Source organism: Alexandromys fortis, unplaced genomic scaffold, assembly GCF_014885135.2.
Source record: "Alexandromys fortis isolate MF-2015 unplaced genomic scaffold, M_Fortis_MF-2015_v1.1 scaffold_2_1_26212458, whole genome shotgun sequence".
NCBI classification, from domain to species: domain Eukaryota; kingdom Metazoa; phylum Chordata; class Mammalia; order Rodentia; family Cricetidae; genus Alexandromys; species Alexandromys fortis.
The window spans coordinates 15,848,571-15,871,836 of NW_026067930.1; the positions used below are offsets into that span (position 1 = coordinate 15,848,571).

The 23,266-nt window shown below is 45.0% G+C and overlaps 1 protein-coding gene across 1 annotated transcript in view; it reads left to right on the forward strand.

Annotated features, from left to right (window-relative positions):
• Window positions 1-23,266, forward strand: part of Anxa13 (annexin A13) — a 48,850-nt gene that overhangs the window by 12,266 nt on the left and 13,318 nt on the right. The window contains exons 2-6 of the mRNA XM_050145219.1: window positions 8,558-8,633; window positions 16,377-16,471; window positions 19,388-19,558; window positions 21,982-22,015; window positions 22,137-22,216. Coding sequence (XP_050001176.1) covers window positions 8,558-8,633; window positions 16,377-16,471; window positions 19,388-19,558; window positions 21,982-22,015; window positions 22,137-22,216 — 456 coding nt within the window. The remainder of the gene's footprint in view (window positions 1-8,557; window positions 8,634-16,376; window positions 16,472-19,387; window positions 19,559-21,981; window positions 22,016-22,136; window positions 22,217-23,266) is intronic.

A 23,266-nucleotide genomic window follows, 5' to 3' on the forward strand; every position in this document is an offset into this window, starting at 1 on the left:
TGATGGCTCTGATCCTGCCACCTGCTCTCAGGTTTTAAAGCGAGGGAGAAAAATGTAGTTTGCATGGAAGAGAATGGTCATTGACACAGCAAATACCTGAGGCCTTGAGGGCCACTGTGTAAGTACTTACATCCTGTTAGCATACAAAAGTAGCCATGGAGACATAACTGGACATGGCTGAATGTTGCGACTTTAGTTCCCCAAACAGATGATGGGTTGGTGATGGCCCTTGGCCTATAATGCCCATCTGCTGGGTTAGAAGAGTGTGAAACCCTAATGTGACCTGGCAAAGACAACCAGAAGAGTTGAGAGAGAACCTAAAAAGGAACCCTTTTTCTTTCTCTTATTACGTTGTTTTTTGTTTATTTATTCTGTGTGTGTGTGTGTGTGTATACATGCACAATCACATGGTATACATACAGAGATCAGAGGCACATGTGTAGACTTCAGAATTCAACTTGGGGAAGTCAGTTCTACCACGTGGGTCCCAGGAATCCAACTCAAGTCTTTAGGCTTGATGGCAGTCACAGTCACCCACTGGGTCATTTCTCAGGCCTGGGAATTCCTTTTCTAGTGGGTGTTCTAATGACTTCCAGGTCTTGGTGTTTTATGTCACCCATTTGAAAAGACTCTAATTATACTCCACTCTAATAGTCTATGATGAACCTCTTCCCTCTGTGTCTAACATTTTGAATAAGCTACAAAAAGAAACTCTGTCTAAAAAAAAGAAAGAAAACAGCAACAACAACAAAAAACTCACTAGGCTCCACTCTGCCAATCACTCCCAGTCAGGAAATTTCAGTTAGGAATCCGCTTGAAATAGCTTTCTTCTTCCTCCCTTGCCTCACCAACATGACCCCTCAGGAAATACACAAAACAGCAGTCACTTTACATGGATTCTATCAGACAGACAAGTAACATTTTGCCTGTTGTCAATATTTGACAGCTTGTCGGACTGGAACACAGTCACTTCCCACCTACCCCCCCAAAAAAACACATTAGAAGTGGCCTTCTACTGGCCATGCCTTTCCAATCCTCAGAATACCTTTGCTAAAATATCACACACACACACACACACACACACACACACACACACACAGCATAGCATACTGTAGTACTTTTCTGTTCTGGAAGAATGGAGAACTTGAAAGTGTAGGGTAAGATGGGGAGAGGAGGAGGAAGTATTCTCAGAGCTTGTGGAAGGATTGAAAAGCTGATTTCTCCTCTGCCAGCTCTGGGTCATTATGCCTAATGGCCAATATTTAATCTTTCTGAGGCTGTTGGGTAAGGCAAATGTTCATCTCAGTTTCCAAATGAGAAGACGAAGAACACATGGTCCTGCTTGAGTGGAAAGGAACACTGGGAGACAGTTCTGGCCACAGAGACTCTCCTGCATGCCCAGCCGGCCTAAGAAGAGATGGAGGCTCATACTACCTTGTAAAAAAGTGGTACTCAGGCTTCAGTTTCATTTCACTTTCTATTTTTGCTCCGTTAAGCATCTCTTGATCCTACAGCTATCTAGACAAGAGGCTCTTGACTTCTCTGGCCAGGGGACAAAGGTCAAATGATGCTTCTGTGAAAGACAATCTTTCAAAGAGTCAGACTGCAGTTTCCATTCTTAAAACTCATTTTACCAGGGGCCCAAAGTATCAGTAATAGGAAGTCAATAGTGAAGTGTCTGGACCCAGAGCATTGGCATGGATGCTCGTTCCATCACTTGACCTTGGATGGGTCATGGACCTCTCTGCCTCAGTCTTCTAACTCACACAGCCGTACCACCTGTCTCCACAGCTGTTGCAGGGATTAGAAAAGGGTTTTACGTAAATGACCTAGACCAGGGCCTGCCATGTAACAAGCCATCTGTTTTGGGTTGTCATTCTCAGTGCTAAGTTTTCCTCTCCATGGCTTGTAATCCCTAATGCTAATTAAAACTATAAAGTGGTTTTGGATTTGACAAAATGTACACTTAGTAATTTTTAGTCCACTGTAGTAAAGGTAGGTTTTCACCTTGGTGTGTGTGTGTGTGTGTGTGTGTGTGTGTGTGTGCACTCGAATGTTTGTCAGTGAAGGTTCAAGTGTACACACATTTGTGTAAAGGTCAAAAGACAACCAGACAGCTTCAAATGCCATTCCTAAGGTGCTATCCATATTGTTTTTAGCTTTTGTTTCTTTATGACAGGATCTCTCTAAGTAGACCAGGCTTGGCTGGCTGGCCAGTGAGTGCTTGCCTGCCTCCCCAGGCCAAGATTACATGTGTGCAATGCCATACCCAGCCTTTTAAACGAGGGTTTTAGGGATTGAACTCAGATCTGTATCCCTGCAAAGCAAGCACTTTAACAAAGAAGCTATCTCAACAACCTAATTTCTGACTTTGAAGCCTCCAGGCCAAGCATCATGGGAGGAGCTCACTCAGTGCAGACTAAGTAAAAACAGAAGGAGATAACCGAAATAACAAGTGCCCACCGCATGCCGACCATTGTGCCAAACGCTCTGTGTCCGTGTCCTCATAGCAGGCCACGGGAGGCAGGACTCTTGCTAATGTTCAGAAGGGAAAACAGACTTAGAAAAGACAAGACAGGAGACAGCTTTGTGTCTGGGTCAAGAGTAAATATCTTCAAGGGCAGAGAGGGAAACTCAAAGGAGTCCTTTTCCAAGCCAGACCTCGGTTTTCTTCACAACATTCTGAGAATCAATACAAGGCAATTTTATAACTAAATGTGATTTAGCATTTAAAAAAAAAAACAATTGTGCCATTTGTGACAACTTTCATGAGCTTTGGGAGCATCCTGCTGAGTAAAATAAGCCCGTCAGTGAGAGATCAACACTGCGTCCCTCTGACGGGAGGTACCTACAATAGTGGGACTCATAGGGATGGTGCATGGAGCGGCCCCTAGGAGTCAAGGCAGGGAGGAAACTGTTGATCAGCCACTGTAAAGTCTCAGCCATGCAAAACAAGCCAGTTCTGGGGATGCACCCTGCAGCATCCAGCCGCTAGTCAACAAAATTCTAACACATACTTAAAATGAGTCAGGCGTGTAAATCTAGTGCAAAGTGCTCTCCTCACGCATTCAAGCGAACACAGGAAGTTGGGGAGGTGAGGATGTATGTCAGCCCTTGATCATGGTGAGAGTTCCGTGGGTTTTTGTGTGTAACTGAAGGCATTCTGTTGTATGCAGTGAATTGTGCCAGGTGCCCTTCAATCAGATTGTTAATTCTTTTCAAGAATATTGTTTTGTTTTGTTTTTTTAAAAAAATAGTACAAGGTAAGTTCGATCAGAATAGACAACATTAGTTCCTGGTGCCGTAAATGGTGGCAATGGTAATTGCTGCCTCTGAGAAGAATCTAGACATGCCCAGGGCCATCCCCAACACAACTCTCTCACTCTGCTCCTGTTTCGTATATCCAGAAAACACCGTCTTTTAATCCTGGCCCTTGCTTTCAATATCTTCAGCATCATTTACTTCACCGTGGCCCCAGCAGCAGCACCTGGCGGCTCAGCAGCCCTCTGCCCTCTGTGCTTCCTGAGCCCTCCTGGCTCAGAGCCCGGATACCAGGCAACCATTCTCAAATATTTACTAAGCAGAACACCCCAAACCAGGACCTCCAGAGACCTGTGGTGGAAATATTAAATCCCAGGGCCGCTCCTATTACATTGCAACAATGCTTCGGAGCCACAAGTGACCCTTACATCCTTACGTCACCAGGCAGCCCACCTTCTACGTGCCACCAACCAAGTGATGATCGTGCTACCCTGTTAGAGATGCGGTTGCATCTGAACACCACACTACACGTGAGCAAGTGCAGGTCTGCTTTAGAGATGAGCCGGCAGCTCTCATTAAAACGATAATAAAGTATTGTTTCTGAGGAATAAGAAGAGCCAGGCTTTCTAGTCAGGCTCAATTCGAATCCCATTAACTCAGCCGTGCCCATCCTCAGTCCCAATTCTCTGCTTAGGTAACAACAGGATTGGAAAATAAGAGTATACCGTTATAAATCTGGGCATTTCTAGGACTCCAGAGGCTGAGGCAGGAGAATTGCTCTGACTTTGCAGTCAGTCTGTTGTAGAGAGTAAATTTTGAGCTAGCCTGAGATAGAGTGAGACTCTGTTTCAAAAATAAAACACCCAACAACAATGACAACAAAAGACTAAAAAGGAATAAATAGCATGTAAGAGCCACGTGAACTAATTAAAATATATCAGAGACAATAAAACTCTCTGAACAGTGCTTCCCTTTCTCTATCCATCCTTGTCTTTTTATTCCTCCTTCCTTTTTCTCCCCCCCTCCTGCAAACAAGTGTTCAGAACCAATGGTGGCCCGAGCAGGCGTTTGAATGTATATATGGCTGTGCACCGTGTGTGAGCCTGGTGCCTGCCGAGGCCAGAAGAGGTCGCCTGATGCTATGAAACTGGAGGCATAGACCATCGTGAGCTGCCATGTGGGTGCTGGGAAACAAATCCAGGTCCTCTGGAAGAGCAGCCAGCGCTCTTAACCACTCAGCCATCTCTCCAGCCCAATAAAAACTTTAAAAGCAAGATAACAAGTGCTCTTTTGTAAATAAAAAAATCCCCTTCCTTAAATGTTAGATGGTATGATAAAGTCAACAAAGAGTGTGGTAAGTTAGAATATTTGCCAACAGGTAGATTATACAGCTAGTAATGGGTAACATTTCACAATCTAGTTACCTTAACTACTGGGTCTTCAGTGGTCAACTGCAGTAAAGTTTGGACATTATGATATAGAGATACATATATAGGTATATGTCTGTATATACATATATGTGCATGTATGTACAGAGATGTATATTAAATATACATGAATAAAATATGCAAAATATGAAACTTATATACATATATTCAACTATACATGAATAAAAATATGCAAAATATGAAACTTATATACATACATTCAACTTTCCAAACTTGTTAGTGAAATATGCAAAACTGAGCCAGGCATTTCGGCATGGTGGTGACACCTATAAGCACTCGGAAGTAACAGTGGAAGTCTCAAGAGTCAAGGTCATTCTTGGCTACATAGTGAGTTCAGGAACATCCTGGGATACATGAGATCCTGCCTCATAAGCGTGTGTAGTCGATATCTCCACAAATATCCCTTCCTGGAATGTTGTAGTCATCAGTACAAGACAGAAAGGCTAGGGATGACTGAAGAAGCCAGGACGGGCTGACACAGGGGGCTCTGTGAGAGCGGGACGCTTCACGTTGGTGTGGAGCAAACATGTGGCACAAAACTGGCATTTTAAATGTAGTCTCAGGACAGCCTGGGCCTTGCCAGAGAGACATTGTCTGTTACAGAGAAGGACACTGACTCCCAGGGAGCAGCCAAGGAGCAGAATCACAGTTGAAGAATGATTCCCGTGGCTCAGGCCCAGGCCTTCACACTGATTGTTACTGGCATTCGCTCTCCTGTGTCAGCTCTGCTTCCTGAGTGTCCCTGGATGCCAGGACCGCTCAAAACAAACACATCAAGACACAAAGGCTGCCACGCCCCCTCCACGTTCAAAGCAGGCAGGGTGTCTCTGTGCTCATTCAAACCCTGGGAACACGCAGACCTGTGCTGGAGTACCTGCCACCAGCTCTGTAGCTAACCCAGTTCCTCCCCTACGTGAAGTTCTGCCCCGTGGCTTTGGTTCCGAGACTAAAATCTCCTGACTGGCAAACAGGACCAGGACCCAAAGTCAGCTGCCCATTTAACAATGAACAAAGGCTATGGCGTGCCTGCTACCTGTGCATTCCAGAGGAAAGCCTGCCCCAGCTTCTCCAAAGGAGCCCCAGGACATCCCCCAGTCAGCCAAGGAGCCACTGAGAGACATAAATACAGTCATTGTGGAGACAGACCCAGCACAAAGAAGAAAAATCCAAACAGGCCGAGATTCCCTCTTTCTCTCCCTCCTCCCCTCTGTCTGTCTGTCTTCCTCCCCCCCTCCTCCCCCTCTGCCTCTCTCTGGCTCGTTCTCTTCAATCATGACATGACACAACATTAACCCTGCTGCTGCAAAGAACGAGACTTCATTCTCTTCTCAAGTAGGTAGGAAAGGAGAGCCACCATGGCTAACCGTGATTCCTACATGGAGCAGGGCCTGGTCCTTGTTCTTCCCTGTCGATGATGGTGTTTCAGATACACAGTCCACTCAACATTATGTGCCAGGCAAATCCATGCCACACACACACACACACACACACATACACAGGCATACGCATGCACACATCAAAGAAGAAAAGCAGGGTAGGTTCCATGAGTATGTCTGTGTGGCCTCATGGGGTCCCTTGTTCAAAGAACCCCATGTTTGCCCAAGTACTCTGATATCACCACGTTGGAATTCTTCATCAGTTTTGAGCATCTCTTGGTAATGAGTCCTGAAAATGGTGTGGCAAATCTTGCCAGCAAAAGCAGCAGGTATGCTTTCTCAAACCCACACAAGAGCAGGGTAAGGAGACTGGGAATGCCTGTTCTCTGCCCAAGCAGAGGGCCTGAGCAGGACGGTGCATGCTGAAACCAGGTGTCCTTGCCTATAATAAACACTATGAGAGTCATGGTCATTCTTCTCTGTAGATAACAAAAGAAGGTCTATAAACCGGCTGGCATGTAGCCATGTTCTAAAAGTGCCAGTCCGTCTCCTGGCTTGTTTCAAATACTTCAATACAGACCATGTCAGGCTGGCAAGATTGTTCAGTGCAGTAAAGACACCTGCCACCGAGACCGGCGGCCTGAGTTTGGCCCCAGGACTTTCATGGTGGAAGGATAGAACACTACAAGTCATCTTCTGGCCTCCACACAGACACTCGTGTGCACACACCCACAAATACAAACAAAATCAATTAATTAATACATAAATAAATATAAAACTACTTTAAAGAAATTGTTTTTTTTAAAAAAAAAAAAAAAAGCTGATGAACCATGCCTTCATAATCCAAAATAAGATGAGGGGTGGCCCAAGGACTCCTTTGACTCTCAGAACCTAGGATTCTCCATTCATGTCAGACTACAGACTTGGTAAAGACACTTAGGATCACCAGGGCAGAAACCCAACTCATATTTTCTTGGTCAAAATGTGAAGTCTATAGTTGTCAGTAATGAAACAGAAGTCAAGGATCCAGGCACTGCCATGCTGGGGATATTTTCCCCCCTGCCCTTTTCCTCCTCCTCCTTCAGCCAGGCTCCTGTCTCCTCATTAGCTCTTGCTCTCATCTTCTCCCTTCTCCCCCACACTTTCTGTCTGGGGTAGGCAGTGGGCAAAATGGCCACCAAAACAGTTGTAAATTAAGAGTCCCTCAACTCCACAGGGCCAGTTGAGAGTCTCATTCCCCTCTCTGAATATTAGTCAAGGGGAAGGCTGATTCTGTATGAACTGTAATCTCAGTCCTGAAATAGTCAGAGTGCCAAGGCAGGTGTCCACATGCTGACCGACAATGACGATGACCAGGCCTCGTGACTGTCAACCCCGTTTGGGACATGGAGAATAGGGGTGGGGCAATCCACCTGAGAAATGGTGATGCTAAGCAGATAAATATCACACGCCCATGGTCCCGTGGTCAGTTTGCTCTTCGTTTCCTCTGCACAAGGAGCCAAAGTGGAGCGAAGGTGGCGTGGCCCCTGTCCCCTAAGCCACCTACACTGAAGGAAACACATGGGTGCCTCACAGAGTGAGGAAAGGCAACGGCTGAGAGAGCTCAGGTGTACGCAAGGTTATTAGCACAGAATGGCGACCTCACCCACCTTTACAATTTTAATCGTCATCTGTTTACGTTCATGGTACCTGTCATTTATGCAAATGGTATTTGTTTTCCAGGTTACTGCTCATGAAAGTGCCTTTTTAAAAATAGCTAAATCAAAACAAAGTCTGTTGGTTGAGTGAAGACCTTCACACTCACAGCCTTGTTATTATTATGCAAATAATAAGGATATTGGCATAAATAAAAGAACACATCAGTGCATGCTGTAACTCCAAAGACTGAAATACCAGACAAAGCTCAATATACAAACAGGACTTTTCTCTCCCAAGAGAACTAAAAAAACTATAATTACTCTCTTGTCGGTTCCCATATAGAGTCTCTGAGAAACTTAATGATGTTCTTCCTGTGTGGGTGGCACCAATCCAGGCCAGCAAAAGAATCTGTAATAAGATTTCCTCAGCTTTGGCCAGGAAAGCCTGTTTCCTGGATGTCCTTGGCATATCTGTCACGGTGGACAGATTCTCCAGGGACACTGGCCCGCGGTGTCAGGGTTTGTTTGAGAGAAAAGGACACCCAAAGATGGGCTGATATGAAAATCACTCACCATAGAGTTGGCCAGAGCAATTATTATTGGGCACAAAGGGGACCCTTCTCCCACGATCACCCAAGGCCAGCTGCCCCAAGGAACGCTAGCCATCTCTCTGGGGCCAAAGCTTTCCCAAGTTGATTTCAATAACAATCCACTTGTAGAGTTGGCATTTGTCCTTTGTTTGGTTGGCGACGATGTCTTCTAGTTGAACATCAATTCCAGCAAAATTAATTAAAGAATGTCTGCATTGTCCCTTTTTTGATTATTTCCTCTCCAGGCCAAAGAGAAAATCCATCAGGGTTTTGATGCAGACCGAGATGCCAAAACGCTGTACAAAGCCTGCAAAGGAATGGGTATGAAATAATTTTTTTCATTTATTTGTCTTTGAAATTGATTAAACTTGATGTCATGACCAACGTTCCCATAGCGACAGGAGGTGACCTACCTCTCATAAGCATTCTAAGCTAATTTAAGTTGATCTCTTCCAATGAGGTCTCAGAGTTATACTAGGGGCTCATTGCTTTTTAGGGTATTGGAAGCTAAATCTTGTGACATTTAATTTGACCTTGAAGTCATGGGGAACTTGTTTAGGAGTCAAGCTTATGCTATCTTCATCTTGTCTCATTCACTTTGGCCTTTTCCGTGGGAGGTCATGAGGAATCAGCTCTGATAAGAGCTGGATTCAGGGCCAGGAAGATGCATCTAGAAGTGACAGCCCTGCTGGGCAGTGACAGCTTGGGGAAATCAGAGAAAGCGTAGAGGCGGTGGTTTCCTGCTTACGTACAGCTGTGGTTAATCTCTATTCTCACGTCCAGCAGACAGCATGGAAGACTCGGGGTGTTTACGCCTGAGGTTTACTACATGGAAGGGAACCCCGGGGTACTTTCCAGGCAGCTGAGACTTCCATGATGCTCTGTGGGGAAGGCCAGATGCCTGGCCAGGGGTTAGAGACGGGAGTATGTTATTGGCTATGGTGATGATGCAGCATGTTCAACATGAACTCTTCCGTTCTCACCTAGAGTTCATTCTAGAACATCCGGGCTGAGCATTTACTGAATGCCAAAATCAGAGTTCTCTTGCGACTCAGAATGGAGCCAAAGGGCCTCTTACCGTGTAGAGAGCCTGTGTGAGCACTGCCCAGCTCAACGTCACCTGTCCATCATCACCTTGTTTAGCCACCATGCCCAGCTTCACTTTAATTTTTTAAGAAGCCAAATTTTAAAAGAAAAAAAAATACAAGATGTATTATTTTGATGATTTAGTTCCATTGGTCCCAATTTATATAAAAATATCATTTATCCTAGTATTGACAAAATTATGAATGAGGTATTTTAGATTCTGTTTTGTTTGTTTCTTTCTTTGTTGTTTTGTACTAAGTCGCTGAAATTTGGCATGTACTCTGTACTTATGGAATATTTTGATTTGCATCAATCACCCTTCAAGTACTAAATAGCCATGACTGGTCGATTAGTAGCTGCTGGGTTGAATGGAAGGGCCAGAAGCCCCAAATGTAGCAAAGATTACAGGCACTCTCACCTAGGCAAGTCAGAATTATAATAGTCGGTGATAAAATGATGGGCTGGAGTAATGGCCCAGTGGTTAAGATCACCCCTTGCTCTTCCAAAGTCCTGAGTTCAATTCCCAGAAACCACATGGTGACTCACAACATCTGTAATGAGATCTTATGCCCTCTTGAGGAAGAGACCTGGTCAGTCATTCTCATTAACTTAGACCATGAAACCCAATGGGCAAGTTCAACAGAACCACCATATACGGGCTGCCATTGCATGTTTCAGCATTTCCAGGGCATAAATTTCATTTTTCATTTCATGATAAAATGATAGTTTATTTCTCCAAATGAGGCAAAACTTAGGTTACAGTTTGGGGTCTTTTTGCTCTCCTGGTGTCTTACGATGATGCCCTAAGTATGTGGACAATCTAGGTCATGGGCAACCCAAAACGGTCCCCAACCTCTCCCTAACACTGGCTCTCCTTTTCGGCCTGGGCGCCAATGCTGCCCCTCTCCCAGTTCTTCGGCACCACAGCCTCCACCAGGTTCTACTTAAACTAACCCTTTACAGTGTCATCACCATCAGCCAATGCCACCAAGGGAACGCCTTAATGCACAGTACATGGGCCAGCAGGACCAGCGGCCTCTTAGATAACAAAGTCACCGGAGATGGTGTATGCTGGCTCCTCAGATGTCCAAAGGCATGCTAGTCATCAAGGGGTCTTTGAGAGACACAGAGAAGGAGGGGACTGTCCATTTTGCATCTCCAATAGCTCTCAGTAAGAAGACTGCAGAGCCTGGGACCACACCTTTGGGGTCAAGCTCGTGTCTGCTGAGGTGCACAGAGGTCAAAATACTCAACCACTCCAGAGCATGCATATGGCCTAGAACTCAGGTCCTAACCTTCAGCCCAGCACTTTTCTCCTCACAATCAGTATGTGTTGTGTACAGCACCCCATTGGCCCTCATTACATGGTAAATTAAGCCTCTCCTTAACAGTGTGCTCAGATCCAATTAGGTCAGCCTGTGTATTAAGCAGGCCCAACCTGTTCTCCATCACAAAAGGTTGAATGGAGGCCTCTAGAAGGTTTAGGCCCCCAGAATCTGGGAGAATGGCCTTGTCCTTATTTGGAAAAGGGATCTTCGTAGATGTGATTGAGTTAAGGATGCTAGGAAGAGGGCAACCTAGGTGGGTTCTAAATCCAGTGATGGGTGCCTTTAAGAAAGACAAGAGAAAGATGGTGGTAGCCAGGTTGGGGACATGGGAAGACAGATAGAGACTGTTCTCGTGTAATCACAGGTCAAAGAACACCAAGAAGCTGGGAGAACAGGGACTATGACCTATCAGTACAGTGACTTAAGATTTCCAGCATCCAGAACTTATAGGGGCGCAAGTCATGTCCTTTGAAGCCATTGAATTTGTGGTCATTGACACAATAACCTCTAGAAATGAATGTAGGGAACAAATGCCAGCTGGTAGTCCCCTCCTGCAGACAGGATCCAGGCCCACCCATCCCTTCTCTTGCCTTCCCTGTTGCACCCCCCAACCCCACCCCATGTGAGATTGTGAAGCCTTGCCTCAAGCTCCAGATCTAGGAACACAGCTTTCTGGGGTCAACCAGGTCAGTGTGGGCTGGAGCTTCTGCTGCTAGTTTAGCCTTGTTTATCTGCCACACGGAACCTTGTGGCCTTCAAACACTGTGGCTCCCTCCTGCCAAATCTCCATACCATCCAGTTACTCTCCAGAAAATTGCTGGGGAAGCATACCACAGATGCCCCCGAGTGCTTCCAGGCTGGTGATCACTTTGGCTCTGACAGAGCGCTGTAATTACTCCCCTCCAGGATCTGAAGTACAGCCAGCACGGAGGGTCTTTGTTTTGTTTTGTGTTTGTTCAGTTTTAAAGCCTTTCCCAGAACCACTGGGCCGGCCCGAGTGCTTCAAACCATTACAAATGTTTACAGGAAATCGCTCTGCTCCGCAGCCGGGCCTGCTTCTAAGACACACAGACCGTGAAATGCTGAGTGAGGTCACCTTCAGCAAGCTGCTTCTTCTTTGGGTTGTAAAAACAGTTTTCAGGATCAACCTGAGATTTGGTCTCAAATGACTTCAAGGATATCTTGTGTCATTATCCTGTCCTTCCTCTACTTGCGGGCTGGTGCTAAACCCTCCCACAACACTGTGCTATCTTGTGTTCGTGTTTTTGCTGTTTGTTTTGCTTTTCTTTTCTTTTTTTAATATGAAGTCTTGCATGAACCAGGATGGTCTTGAACTCATTATGTAGCCAAGTTGGTCTCAAACTTGTAATCCCCCCTGCTTCAGCCTCCCTAGTACTTGAATTATAGGGGTATACCAATATGTCAGATCTTTCTTATTTAAAAGAAGGAAAATCTATAGAATCAAACTTTTTCTGATAAACTCATGTCTCCCTGATTGTCCAGATACAGGTTGCATATGACATCACAGTGGAGACTACTTACTATTGGCCTTTGTTATCCTGTATACAGTCCATTTCAGTATAACATTCAGCTCAAACCAATGCAGAGTCAAAGTTCTATCAAATGGTATGCAAACTTCTCCTGCCATTCATACATACAGATATGCATTCACTTATTCAGAAAGACGTGAAAATACCAAATGGAGGCAGGAAGGCATGGGAGGCTCTAGGATCTAAGCCTGAAATACTCTGGTCCTTGACAGGGACAGGAAGAACCCCCAATGAAAGGAGGGTCCGCAGAACTGAAAAGGGACATTCTATGATATTTCAAAGAATATGAAATCTTTTCTGAGGTGAGATTTCTGGCACTCAAACGTTTAAAAGGTAGCCACAATAACGTCGTAGAGTACACAGATACACGTCACCTAGGTGAAAGCCCTGGGGGACACAAAAAGAATAACAGTGTTGGAACCAAACCAGAGAGAGAAGAGACTGGCAATTAACTCCTGCTACTTTTGCAAGTGAGCTCATCCTAGGATGTTCTCTTTTTGTGGCTGAACCCAACTAGCTGAAATCTTCCCAATTACAGAGGTGGAAATAATCCTTGAGATGAAATGACTGGCCCAAGGACAGTGGCTATCCCAGGGCTCTCTGTCCCCTGGGCGGCATCTCTCTTCTTCTAAGTTCTGGCTGGGTCTTTCCAAAGATAGTCTTCAGCGCTGATGCAAAGCCAAAATGAAGGCAGAACACAGGTGTTTTCCAGGCTCTATTTTCTTCCCTTCCTCATCTCTAACCAGAACCTTTCCACATTCCGTCCACAATCACAGTCTGCTAGTTTTCTTGCTCCCAGCTCCTCCATCAACATATGTCATCTCCGTTTCCTGGTCCCCTAGAGTCCCAGTCTCTCAGTAATCTTCACCCACAAATTCATTCATTCAGCTCCACGCAGAGGTCACTGTGCCGGTTCTATTCCCCTTCAACTGAAGGTAGACACCAGCAACTTCAGGTCTCTCAGGATTTGGGGATGAGGAGAAAGGTCTTGGTTCCTGCCATAGAATCTGAAGACATTGCTCAGTAGAGCGACTATAGTCATGCCTTAGAATCTCGTAATGACTCGCCAAAAATTACACGGTTTAAAACCATGGAAACACGTTGATATTACAGTTCTGGAAGTCAGAAGCCTACCATCAAAGGGTCAGTGGCTCACATTACGTTTCTAAGGGCAGTGGCCATTTCAGAAGAGGCAACGGACTGAGTGGGAGAAGTGCTAGCCCAAATTCCCAGAGCTCAGCTTTGCATCACCTTTCTTTGAGTAAATAAGTGCAGGACAATGCAACGTGCGCTTTCACAGAACATGCTAGAACTACCATAATCCACTGTGTAAAGAGACTCAAGTCTATGTCAGACTTGCCCACATCCCTGAAGAGTCAATAATCCATTTTAAGGTAATCTGAACCGCCAATATATGACCTTTCCCAAAGTTTTGCCAATGCAAATGTTATTGACTTAGTATTTCCTTCTTATTCAATTTATTTTTAACTCTTGTTCTTTTACAAAACACAAGCTCACATTAAAATTAAATCATAATTACCAAATGTAAAAATAGTCATAGGTCAACCTTTTTAATTCAGTCTCATATTTCCAGTAATATGGTATAGGAAACACAGGTCAGTGGACCTGGCAGAACCTTCAGCTCCCCCAAGTTCCCAGTTATGGCTCAAGCAAGATGGCTGTGACTGACACGCAGCAGTGCCCATTATAATTAAGTGACCACTGACTGCCCAGGGCCCAGACCCCAGTCTCACAGCTTCACATATATGCAATCCTACAACAGGTCCTAACACTGGCTATATAACTGGCTATGGAAGAACATAGAAAACAGGAATTTGACTGTTCAAGGTTTATGAAAGTAACTGATCTACAGGCAAATATCATTAAGAGAAGCTAAGTGAGCCTCATGTTAGTCATCACAGAGATGGGTCTAGAAGATCAGCTTGAGACCAAGTTGCAGGACGTCTTGTTCTGTTTTGGGATTCTGACCTAACCAAGGAGACATGGCTACTCATTAATGCTATTTAGATTTTGGGGTGAAATGAGACGGACCTTGCAGAGATCAGTGCCTTGCATTAGAGAGACTAAAAACAGTCAGGATTTGCTGGCAGCGGCACTAAGAAGCAAAGGCAACAGAGGTGAACCCTGTAGGTGACTTTGGTTTTGCTAACTAAAGTGATGTCATGCATGGATATGAAATAATAGGGCAGAGAAGGGACTTAAGGATTTACCAAAGGAATCCAGCTATGCTACATTGCAAGTAGAAATACCTTGGAGAGCCTTGACAAGGAGGCCGCAGGCAGCTGGAAATAAGATAGGAACTCAGAGGAAAGAGCTCAGCTGGGGGATTGGTCTGGAGCTCATCAGCAAAGAGCAGAGGCCATCTGAACAGAGGATCACAACCAAAAAGGCCAACTGGAAACAGGTTAGAGGGCAGGGAAAAGAAGGGCCAGGCAGTGGGGAGAAACTAACGGGAAGCTAGGGTAAAGTAGTTACAGGGTTTGCAGCTTAGAAGGATGTGTGCAGGAACCAATGCAATTGCCTTCCTCAGTTTCTTCATCTACCATTATAACCTTGGACTAGATGGCTTCAGAAGTGCCTCATGGAGCTCACAACTGCTGAATGTGGTTGCGGGACCCTAGCATACTCTATGATTGGTGAGCGTCCCTAGCAGAGTGGCATGGACCCAAGCCCGCTGTGGATGTGAGGCAGTGCCAGGTCCTTGGGCATTTATATTGCGCTTTGTCTGTGGTATACAATTGTTGCTGTATTTCTTTGGGTTCTCCCTTCTCATTCTCACCTACCTTTGAACTACATGACACCGGAACTAAAGGTATCAAAGTCTTTTGTGCATGTGCACACACACACAAAACACACACATGAGTTTGTGGATAAGATCAATATTCTGTCAATTTGGGCTTCAGTCTTGTCTATTCAGATAGATAAGAGGATAAGGAACAAACCATACCCTTTATTAGGTTTCTTTTAAAAACTAACTTTATTGAGATAGAATTTATAAACCATTGAAAATATACAGCCCAGTGTTGTCTTAGTTAGGGTTTCTATTGATGTAAAGGGTGTCTATTACCATGACCACGGCATCTCTTACAAAGGAAAACATTTAATTGGGTGGCTTACAGTTCAGAGGTTCAGTCCATTATCATCATGGTGGGACATGGCAGCATGCAGGTAGACATGGTGCTGGGGAAGGAGATGAGAGTTCTTCATCTTGATATGCAGGTAACAGGAGGTAGTTTGTCTCACTGGGTATAGCTTGAGCATAGGAGACCTCAAAGCCCACCCCCACAGTGACATACTTCCTCCAATAAAGTCACACCTCCTCCAGCAAAGCCCCACCTCCCATTAGTGGCACTCCCTCTGGGAGCCATTTTCTTTCAAACCGATACAAGTATTTTCCTGCATTTATAAATATATGTAGCCCAACCATAGTTAATTGATTTTAGACGAGATTGGGTATGTCCAGGATGGTATGGCCATAGATAACTGATTGATTTTTAGAATACTTTCATCTTTTCATATACCCTGTCCTCTCTTTCAATCCCTAACCCACTTTCTGCCTCTACGAAATCCTTTATTCTAGGTTTTCACATGAATAGAATCCTACAATTTGTGGTCTATTGTGATTGGTCCCTTTCACTGAGTCTAACATTTCCAGGGTTCATTCATATTTTTCTGTGCTCTAGTCCTTCTTGAGACCCAGTAGCACTCTACTGTATGGTAACCCATATTTTGTTCAGCCATTTGTCTCCTGATGAACTTTGGGAGCCTTCTACCTTCAGGCCGATTTTGACCAATGCTCCTGCTCAGAGTTAGTGCAGATGTTTTTCCATTCCCCTGGGAATTAAGTTTGGGAACGTGCCATAGACATTTCTCTTTCTAACCATGCCTCTTACTGCACTGCACACCGGGGAGGTCTCCAGGGATATTTGTCTGAGTGGAAAGAATAAGGTTTTCAGGATCATCTAGCCCCGTTTTAGACCCTGGCCCTTTCTAAGTCGGAGTCATGGCTTCTTCGATGACAGCAGCATTCATCACATTTCGTGATCACTGAGACTTTGTTTCTGTCTCCTGCACTTCAGGAACGGATGAGGCGGCCATCATCGAGGTCTTATCCATCAGGACATCGGAGCAGAGGCAACAGATAAAGCAGAAGTACAAGATGAAGTACGGCAAGGTATGCAGGGTTGAGCCAGTTCAGCCTCCTCTGGAGGGACAACGTGGCTAGAGTTAGAATCCAGTCTGAGAAAAATGCATTTGGAACTTTTAATTGGCTAGACAAAGGACTGACATTGCTAGGCCAACTTAATGCCTATAAATCAATACCCTTAAGTCATTGGGTTTTTTGTTTTTGTTTTTGATGTTTTGTTTTCTTTAGTTTGGATTGGTTTTACGAGACAGGGTTTCTCTGTAGCTTTAGAGCCTGTCCTGGAACTAACTCTCTTTTCTTTTTCTTTTTTTTTTTTTTTTCTTTCGAGACAGGGTTTCTCTGTGGCTTTGGAGCCTGGCCTGGAACTAGCTCTGTAGACCAGGCTGGTCTCGAACTCACAGGGATCGCCTGCCTCTGCCTCCCAAGTGCTGGGATTAAAGGCGTGCACCACCACTGCCAGGCAACTCATTGTTTTCTTAATTGACTTCATTTTTCTATTACATTTACTCATTTTTCATTCAATTTGGACTACTTCCACACAATAATTCATAAGCAGGAGAGTGATTTGAAAACCAGTCCCCACAAGTGGGGCTTAATATAGAAATATTCTTATACTCAGATGTCTTTGAGTATATTCATATTTCTTCATAAATTATTGGCTCAGAAAACTAAAATTCTTTCTTTTATTTTTGAGATGATATAATTATATCATTTCCCTCCTCCCTTTATTCCCTCCAAATTCTTCCATATAACCCTCATTGCTCTCTTTCAAATTCATGGCCTCTTTTTTCATTGTTGTTCCATACATACATACGTACATACATACATACACACACATATATCTTTATACATGCATATACATATATATTCTTAAATATACAATGCAACCTGTTCAGTCTGTATAATGTTGCTTGTATGTATGTTTCCAGGGTTGACTATCTGGTATTGGATAGCCAATTGATAAACTCTTCCCTGTGGAGGAGAATTTCTCCCCCTACCAGCTTTCCTCAGTTGCCTGTGGAGTTAAGGGCCCGTGGTGCCTCCTCCCCCACCTCTGTCCACTTTGGCATGTCTATTGCTCTTGTCCCTGTTTAGCTTGTGTTTGGGCAGCCATGTTGATGAGACTCTATGGGTGTAGCTTCTGATATTCCTAGGAGACCCAATCTCACAGCGAACTCCTGGATTCTCTGGCTCTTACATCTTTCTTTCCCTGAGCCTTAGGGGCAAGAGTTGTATTGTAGATGTATGCTTTGGGGCTGGGCTCCACAATTTAGCATTCTGATTGGTCGTGGCTTTCAGTACAGAAAACTTTTTGGGAGCTCTCAGTTTCCTTAACTTTTAGCATTTACTTCTTTCTCCCTTTTCCTTTTATTCTTCTTGCTGTTGTTGATGTTGTTATATAATCTTCAAGCGTTCATTAGGTTTAGTTACTAATTTGTCAACATATAAAGAACCAGGACCCATGCCCAAGTCTTCAGTCAGCGAGGCCAGTGTCTATTCCCAGAAAGACTGGTGCCATAATGGGGCTATTTATTTATATAACAAATGGTCAAAGGCTGTGCTGTTGCAGGTGTTGTTGTTTGCATCTCTCTTAATAATCCGGCTTGTTGATGTCACTTTTTATGAAAATGAGTGAGTCTCCAGTTCACCTCATTGGGTAGGAGTGGAATTTTCATCCTTTCCTCCGTGCCTGACTCTAAACAGACATCCTCCAACTTACTTCTATTTTTAGCCCATTAAAATAGAAAGTCAGACACCTTGAACTCTTGTCCAACACAAAAGTAAACATGGGTCTAGGGACTCGGCTGAGAAATAAGAGAGCATGTTCTAGCACAAAAGCTGGGAGACTGTCTGTGCCAAGCATTTGATGATCCCCTGAGAGAGCTGAGACCACCAAAGAGATGCTTAAAACTTCAGAGGAGGTCAAACACTCATCCCTAAATCCTCACACCCACTGAGCCCCGAGAATAGTGACACCAGGGAACCATGGGCAGTTATTAGAGAAGCTGGGACAAGCATCCGAGCTTCCTGAAGCCTGCTTCTTAGGCATGGAAGCATATAAAATACCAGCTGGGCTTTCATGCCTGTGGGTCAAAAGACAGAGGAGCTGCGGCCTCTCTGCAGTCCTAAGCATTATCTATCTGAGCTGGGAAAATGTATTTCAGATATCTTAGTGCCTGGTCTTGGGTCTTGAGGCAGGCTTGCCTTCACAAGATGCAGCGGTAGGTGAAGTGACAGTAAGGACAGAGGCATGATACCGCAGTCCCCTTCGAACACAGCCGATCCCCTTGTATAAAAGTTTCCAGCTTTTCCTCCCTAACCTGGAGCTCAGAGGTATAATCAGAGAAACAGCTGATTTGTGTTTTCTCAGAAAATTCTTTTCTGGATGTATTAATAATATTCTTGCATAATATATATTACCACGAATACTTTTTGACCGTTGGATGTGGGCACAATGCAGAGTTTTTCCATGGATTCTGACTCCCCCGTGACCCTATGGCATAAGTCTTGCTACTCTCGCATATAAAAACACTGACCAGTGGTGGAAACTGTTGAGTCTTTTCTAGCTGAATGTTTGGGGCAAATTCTTCATTTTTCTGCGGTCTATTGGGTGGAGATAACGCAGTTCGTCTGCCAGCTTTGCAGGCCTATGTGGAACTTCGCTGAGAGAAGCTCTCAGAACTCTAAAATGCTCTGTAAATATCCTTGCTGTTGTAATTCGTCTTGGGGCGGGCACCTCAGCCCTGAGCAAGATGCCTCTCAGCCAGATTGAGGGGCAGGGGAGGGAGGAATGGGTAATTGCGGTGACCGCTGTCCTCAAGATCAAGCGGTTCTTGCGGTCTAGAGCAGGTGTCCTGGCCCTGAAACTCATCTAGTGATGTAGGCAGACGCTCACCTCCTCTTCCCACGACACCGCAGTCATCAGCTCTGTGCTCCCTGCAGGACCTAGAGGACGTGCTCAAGAGCGAACTGAGTGGAAACTTCGAGAAGACAGCCTTGGCCCTTCTGGACCGCCCCAGTGAATATGCCGCTCGGCAGCTGCAGAAAGCCATGAAGGGCGTGGGCACCGATGAGACTGTGCTCATAGAAATCCTCTGCACAAGAAGCAATAAGGTCAGTCTCCCTCGAGCTCTCGGTCCCACCTCCTGCGGGACAGGTCACTCAAGCGTCAGAGATGGCTGAGCCCCCTTGGAGGAAGCTCATCCCCCTACATGGTGTCCATAAATGGACAATAAGCAGAAATACATCTGCTAAGCTCAAGCGGGTGTTGAAAACAAAGGGGAGGGAGCTGCGTAAACAAAAACGACAGCCCTACCACCTGGCCTGCCCTCCCTCCCCCATCACAGCCCACACCTGCTCCTGTCTGACTTTCCTTTCCACTCCCTTATGAGCCAGGTACCGGGAAATGATTGCTCTTACTCACTGCTGGCTGGAGCGTAAGTTGAGACCACTCTGAGGCTTGACTTGACAGGGATGATGTCAAAGGATTGCTGCCAGCAATCTAGAGGGAAGCTTGCACTGCTGACCCTGCCCGCTGTTTAAAACAGAGGCAAACTGGAAACCACCTAAGAGGCCACCCGTGGGAGGCTAGCTAAGTCAACTGGGGCGTCTCCTAGCACGGGACACTTTCTGTCTCTCCCAGAAAAACATGGACGATCTGCGTTAGAGGCTAGCTGGACCTCCAGGACAGCATGGAACTAGAAACAAGCCACAAAACAATCAGCACTGTTTTCCACTGGCTAAAATATGATGGATACAAAATAATTCTAGAAATTCTGTTGCTAAGGTTTCTTTCCTCGGGGAGATGGGAACAATGTCTTCCTCTAAGGTCCCAGTGACAAACCAAAGTATGATTCTACAAAATTGGCTCTGGGGAACCAGTGAGTTTATTAGGCTTAAGTATAGAGCAGAGAGGGAGGAGTTACAGGCAAGAGTGTGGGTAGCATTAAAACAGCCACACTGGAAGGTCTGCACCCAGGGTGTATGCCCATTCCTCTATGACTGCATAGACGAGGCTCCCTTCCCTGGTCCCTCTCGGCCTATATACCTCTTGCTCCTCCTTGATGTCACCATTACAATTAGGGAAGAATTCCATAGAACTGGTTGGAAGGACTGGCTGTATGTTTAGGTAAGGGCTCCATGATCCTCTACACCCCTTCTCCCATGAGGGAAGGTCAGTAGTCAACAAGCCAGGCTGTGATGGTCTTCTGCAAGTGGGCATAACTGAACCTACAAAGATGGTTGACATTTGGCTTGGAGGATAGTACAGTAAGCATAGATACAAGTATGCAAGACAGAGATAGGAACCTGTGAAATACACACTAGACTCTAGCCTTGATTGTACGGGTGGGGATGAGGGAATGAGCCTGGGTTAGGAGATAGGGAATGGTATTAGCTTAGCTGTAATACTTCTGCCTTCCTAGTAGTAACTGGCATGCCGTCCGTGTAGCTATGTTTGGGCTAAGGTGCAATAGTTTGATACATATAGACAAAGTATCATGGCCAAGTTTGAATAGCCAGTGGAAACCTGGTTATTCAGTGAATACCTTAAGTATCTATCATCCATTTATGGTAAGAACATTCAAGGTCCTCTCCTCTAGCCGTGTTGTTAGTTATATAGTTGTTAGTTATATCTAGCCGTTATATATATATATTATATAACTATAAGATATATTCTTGTTAACTCCAATTGTCCTACTGTGCCCACTGGAACAACTCATTCCTGTCTCATGGGTACCAGTTACTTTTCTGTTGTAATAAAAACCAAGAGTAGCTCAGAGCAGGAAGGGGTTATTGTGATCTATGGTTCCAGGGGGTAAAGCCTGTCTCGGCAGGAAGGCATGGCAGCACAAACAGGAAGCTGAGAGATCACATCTTCAACTGCAAACACGAAGCCGTACAGCATGAGGCTATAAACTCTCAAAGCCCCCTCCCAGTGACATACTTCTTCCAGCAAGGCTGTACCTTCCCATAGCCTTCACAAACAAAGCCAGCAACTGTGTAAATGCCTGAGTTATGGGGGACATTTCTCATTCAAACCACCATATGCTATAACTTAGCACCATGGACCCCCATCTCTCTGACCTTTGGTAACCACCATTCTGCTTTCCCTACCTATGAGGTTATCTTTTTCATACCCCATAAATGAGTGATTTCATGGGATGTATGACTTTTTGTGTCTGGATTATTTCATTCCATGTACTCCAGAATCAACCATGTTGTCACAGATGACAGAATTTCTTTCTTTTCATGGACAGATGTTATATTGTCTTCATTTGTCTGGTGACAGATCCCCCAAGTTGACTCCATGTCTAAGCAGACTGTATGCATACACTACTTATATGTTTGAAATGTTTACACAGAAAGTGTCGTTTTACCCTGGCAGATTCCCCATGGGCCTGTGCCCTGCTCTGTAGGGACAACCATCTCAGTAGGAAGTCTCAAAGGCCCCCTGTATCAGGAGATGGGCATCTGCCTTATCTCTGTTTCCTACTGGCTCCAAGCTTGGACACTAATTGTTTCTATCATCTTCCTAGGAAATCATTGCCATCAAAGAAGCCTACCAAAGGTGTAAGTAACATTTGTTCTGGCTTCGGATTAAGTTTTGTTTGTTGGGTTGGTTTGTTTTGTTTATAAAGTTGCTGGTAACTCAGTCATCCACTTTCCCCTTTCCCTTTTTCTTCCTCAAAAGTGTTTGACAAGAACCTTGAATCTGATGTCAAAGGCGATACAAGCGGAACTCTCAGAAAGATTCTGGTGTCCTTGCTGCAGGTAAAGATAAATAGAATGGGTCTTTAAGATCTTCTGCACCATAGGCCCCGGAGGCTCCAGACAGACGTCATCCAGTTCTCACTGACAGATCTCTGTCCACTCTCCACATTTCACTGCTCCCACTTACACGGCACAGTGACAGCAGAGAACACAGCGACTGTGTAGATTTCAAGCACAGAAGGAAGAGCAGACAGTTGCCTTATGGTTCGGTACCCCAAACATCACAGCTCAATGCATCATGGCCCATTATCCCCCAAGGCCCATTGGCCAAGGTCCGGATATCTGTTAGCAAACAGCTTCACGGGTAATCTCACCAGAGGAAAATCAACATGTCAGCCACCCAAGGCTCAGGGAGAATTCACCTCCTTGGAGCCCATGGTCTAATGTGACTGTTTCCTTTCTGGCTATCACCCAGAGGCCATTAGGAGTTCCTGGACTCTCTCCAGACTCCTGCTACATGCCCCTCCACCCCTGCCACCAGCTTATAGCGCAGCTGCCTGCTTTCTCCAAAGCCAGCAGCAAGAGTTCTTCTTTAAGAACACTCATCTGGTTAGGCCAGGGGTCATCCAGGATAATTTCCCTTTGGATTCATTTGCCTGATGAGAGATCTGGATTATACCAGCAAACCCCTGCCATGCTATCTGACATGATGTCACTATCTGACATGATGTCATCATGAGATACCATCCCATTTGCTTTACTGCTCCATCCATACCCAAGGAAAGGTCACTGGGGTCATTTTAGCACTCTGCTATTTACCAATGTCTTTAGACATCCATAGTCTCCCATGACCAACTTTCAGAGTTCTTTAACACTGACCACCGAATGATGGCATTTGGTATCTGTGGAAGGAGGATGCTTGCTTCCTAGTGGATACGAGGTTACTATTAGCTTTCACTGAAGACTGTGGATTTGGTGAGTGACCATTGGGTATAAGAGAGGAGAGAAAGAAGAGAGGGGGGGTTGAGAGAAAGAGAAAGAAGAGAGAGACAGAGAAGAGAGAAGAGAGAGAAGAAAGAGAGAGAAGAGAGAGAGGAGAAGGGGATATAT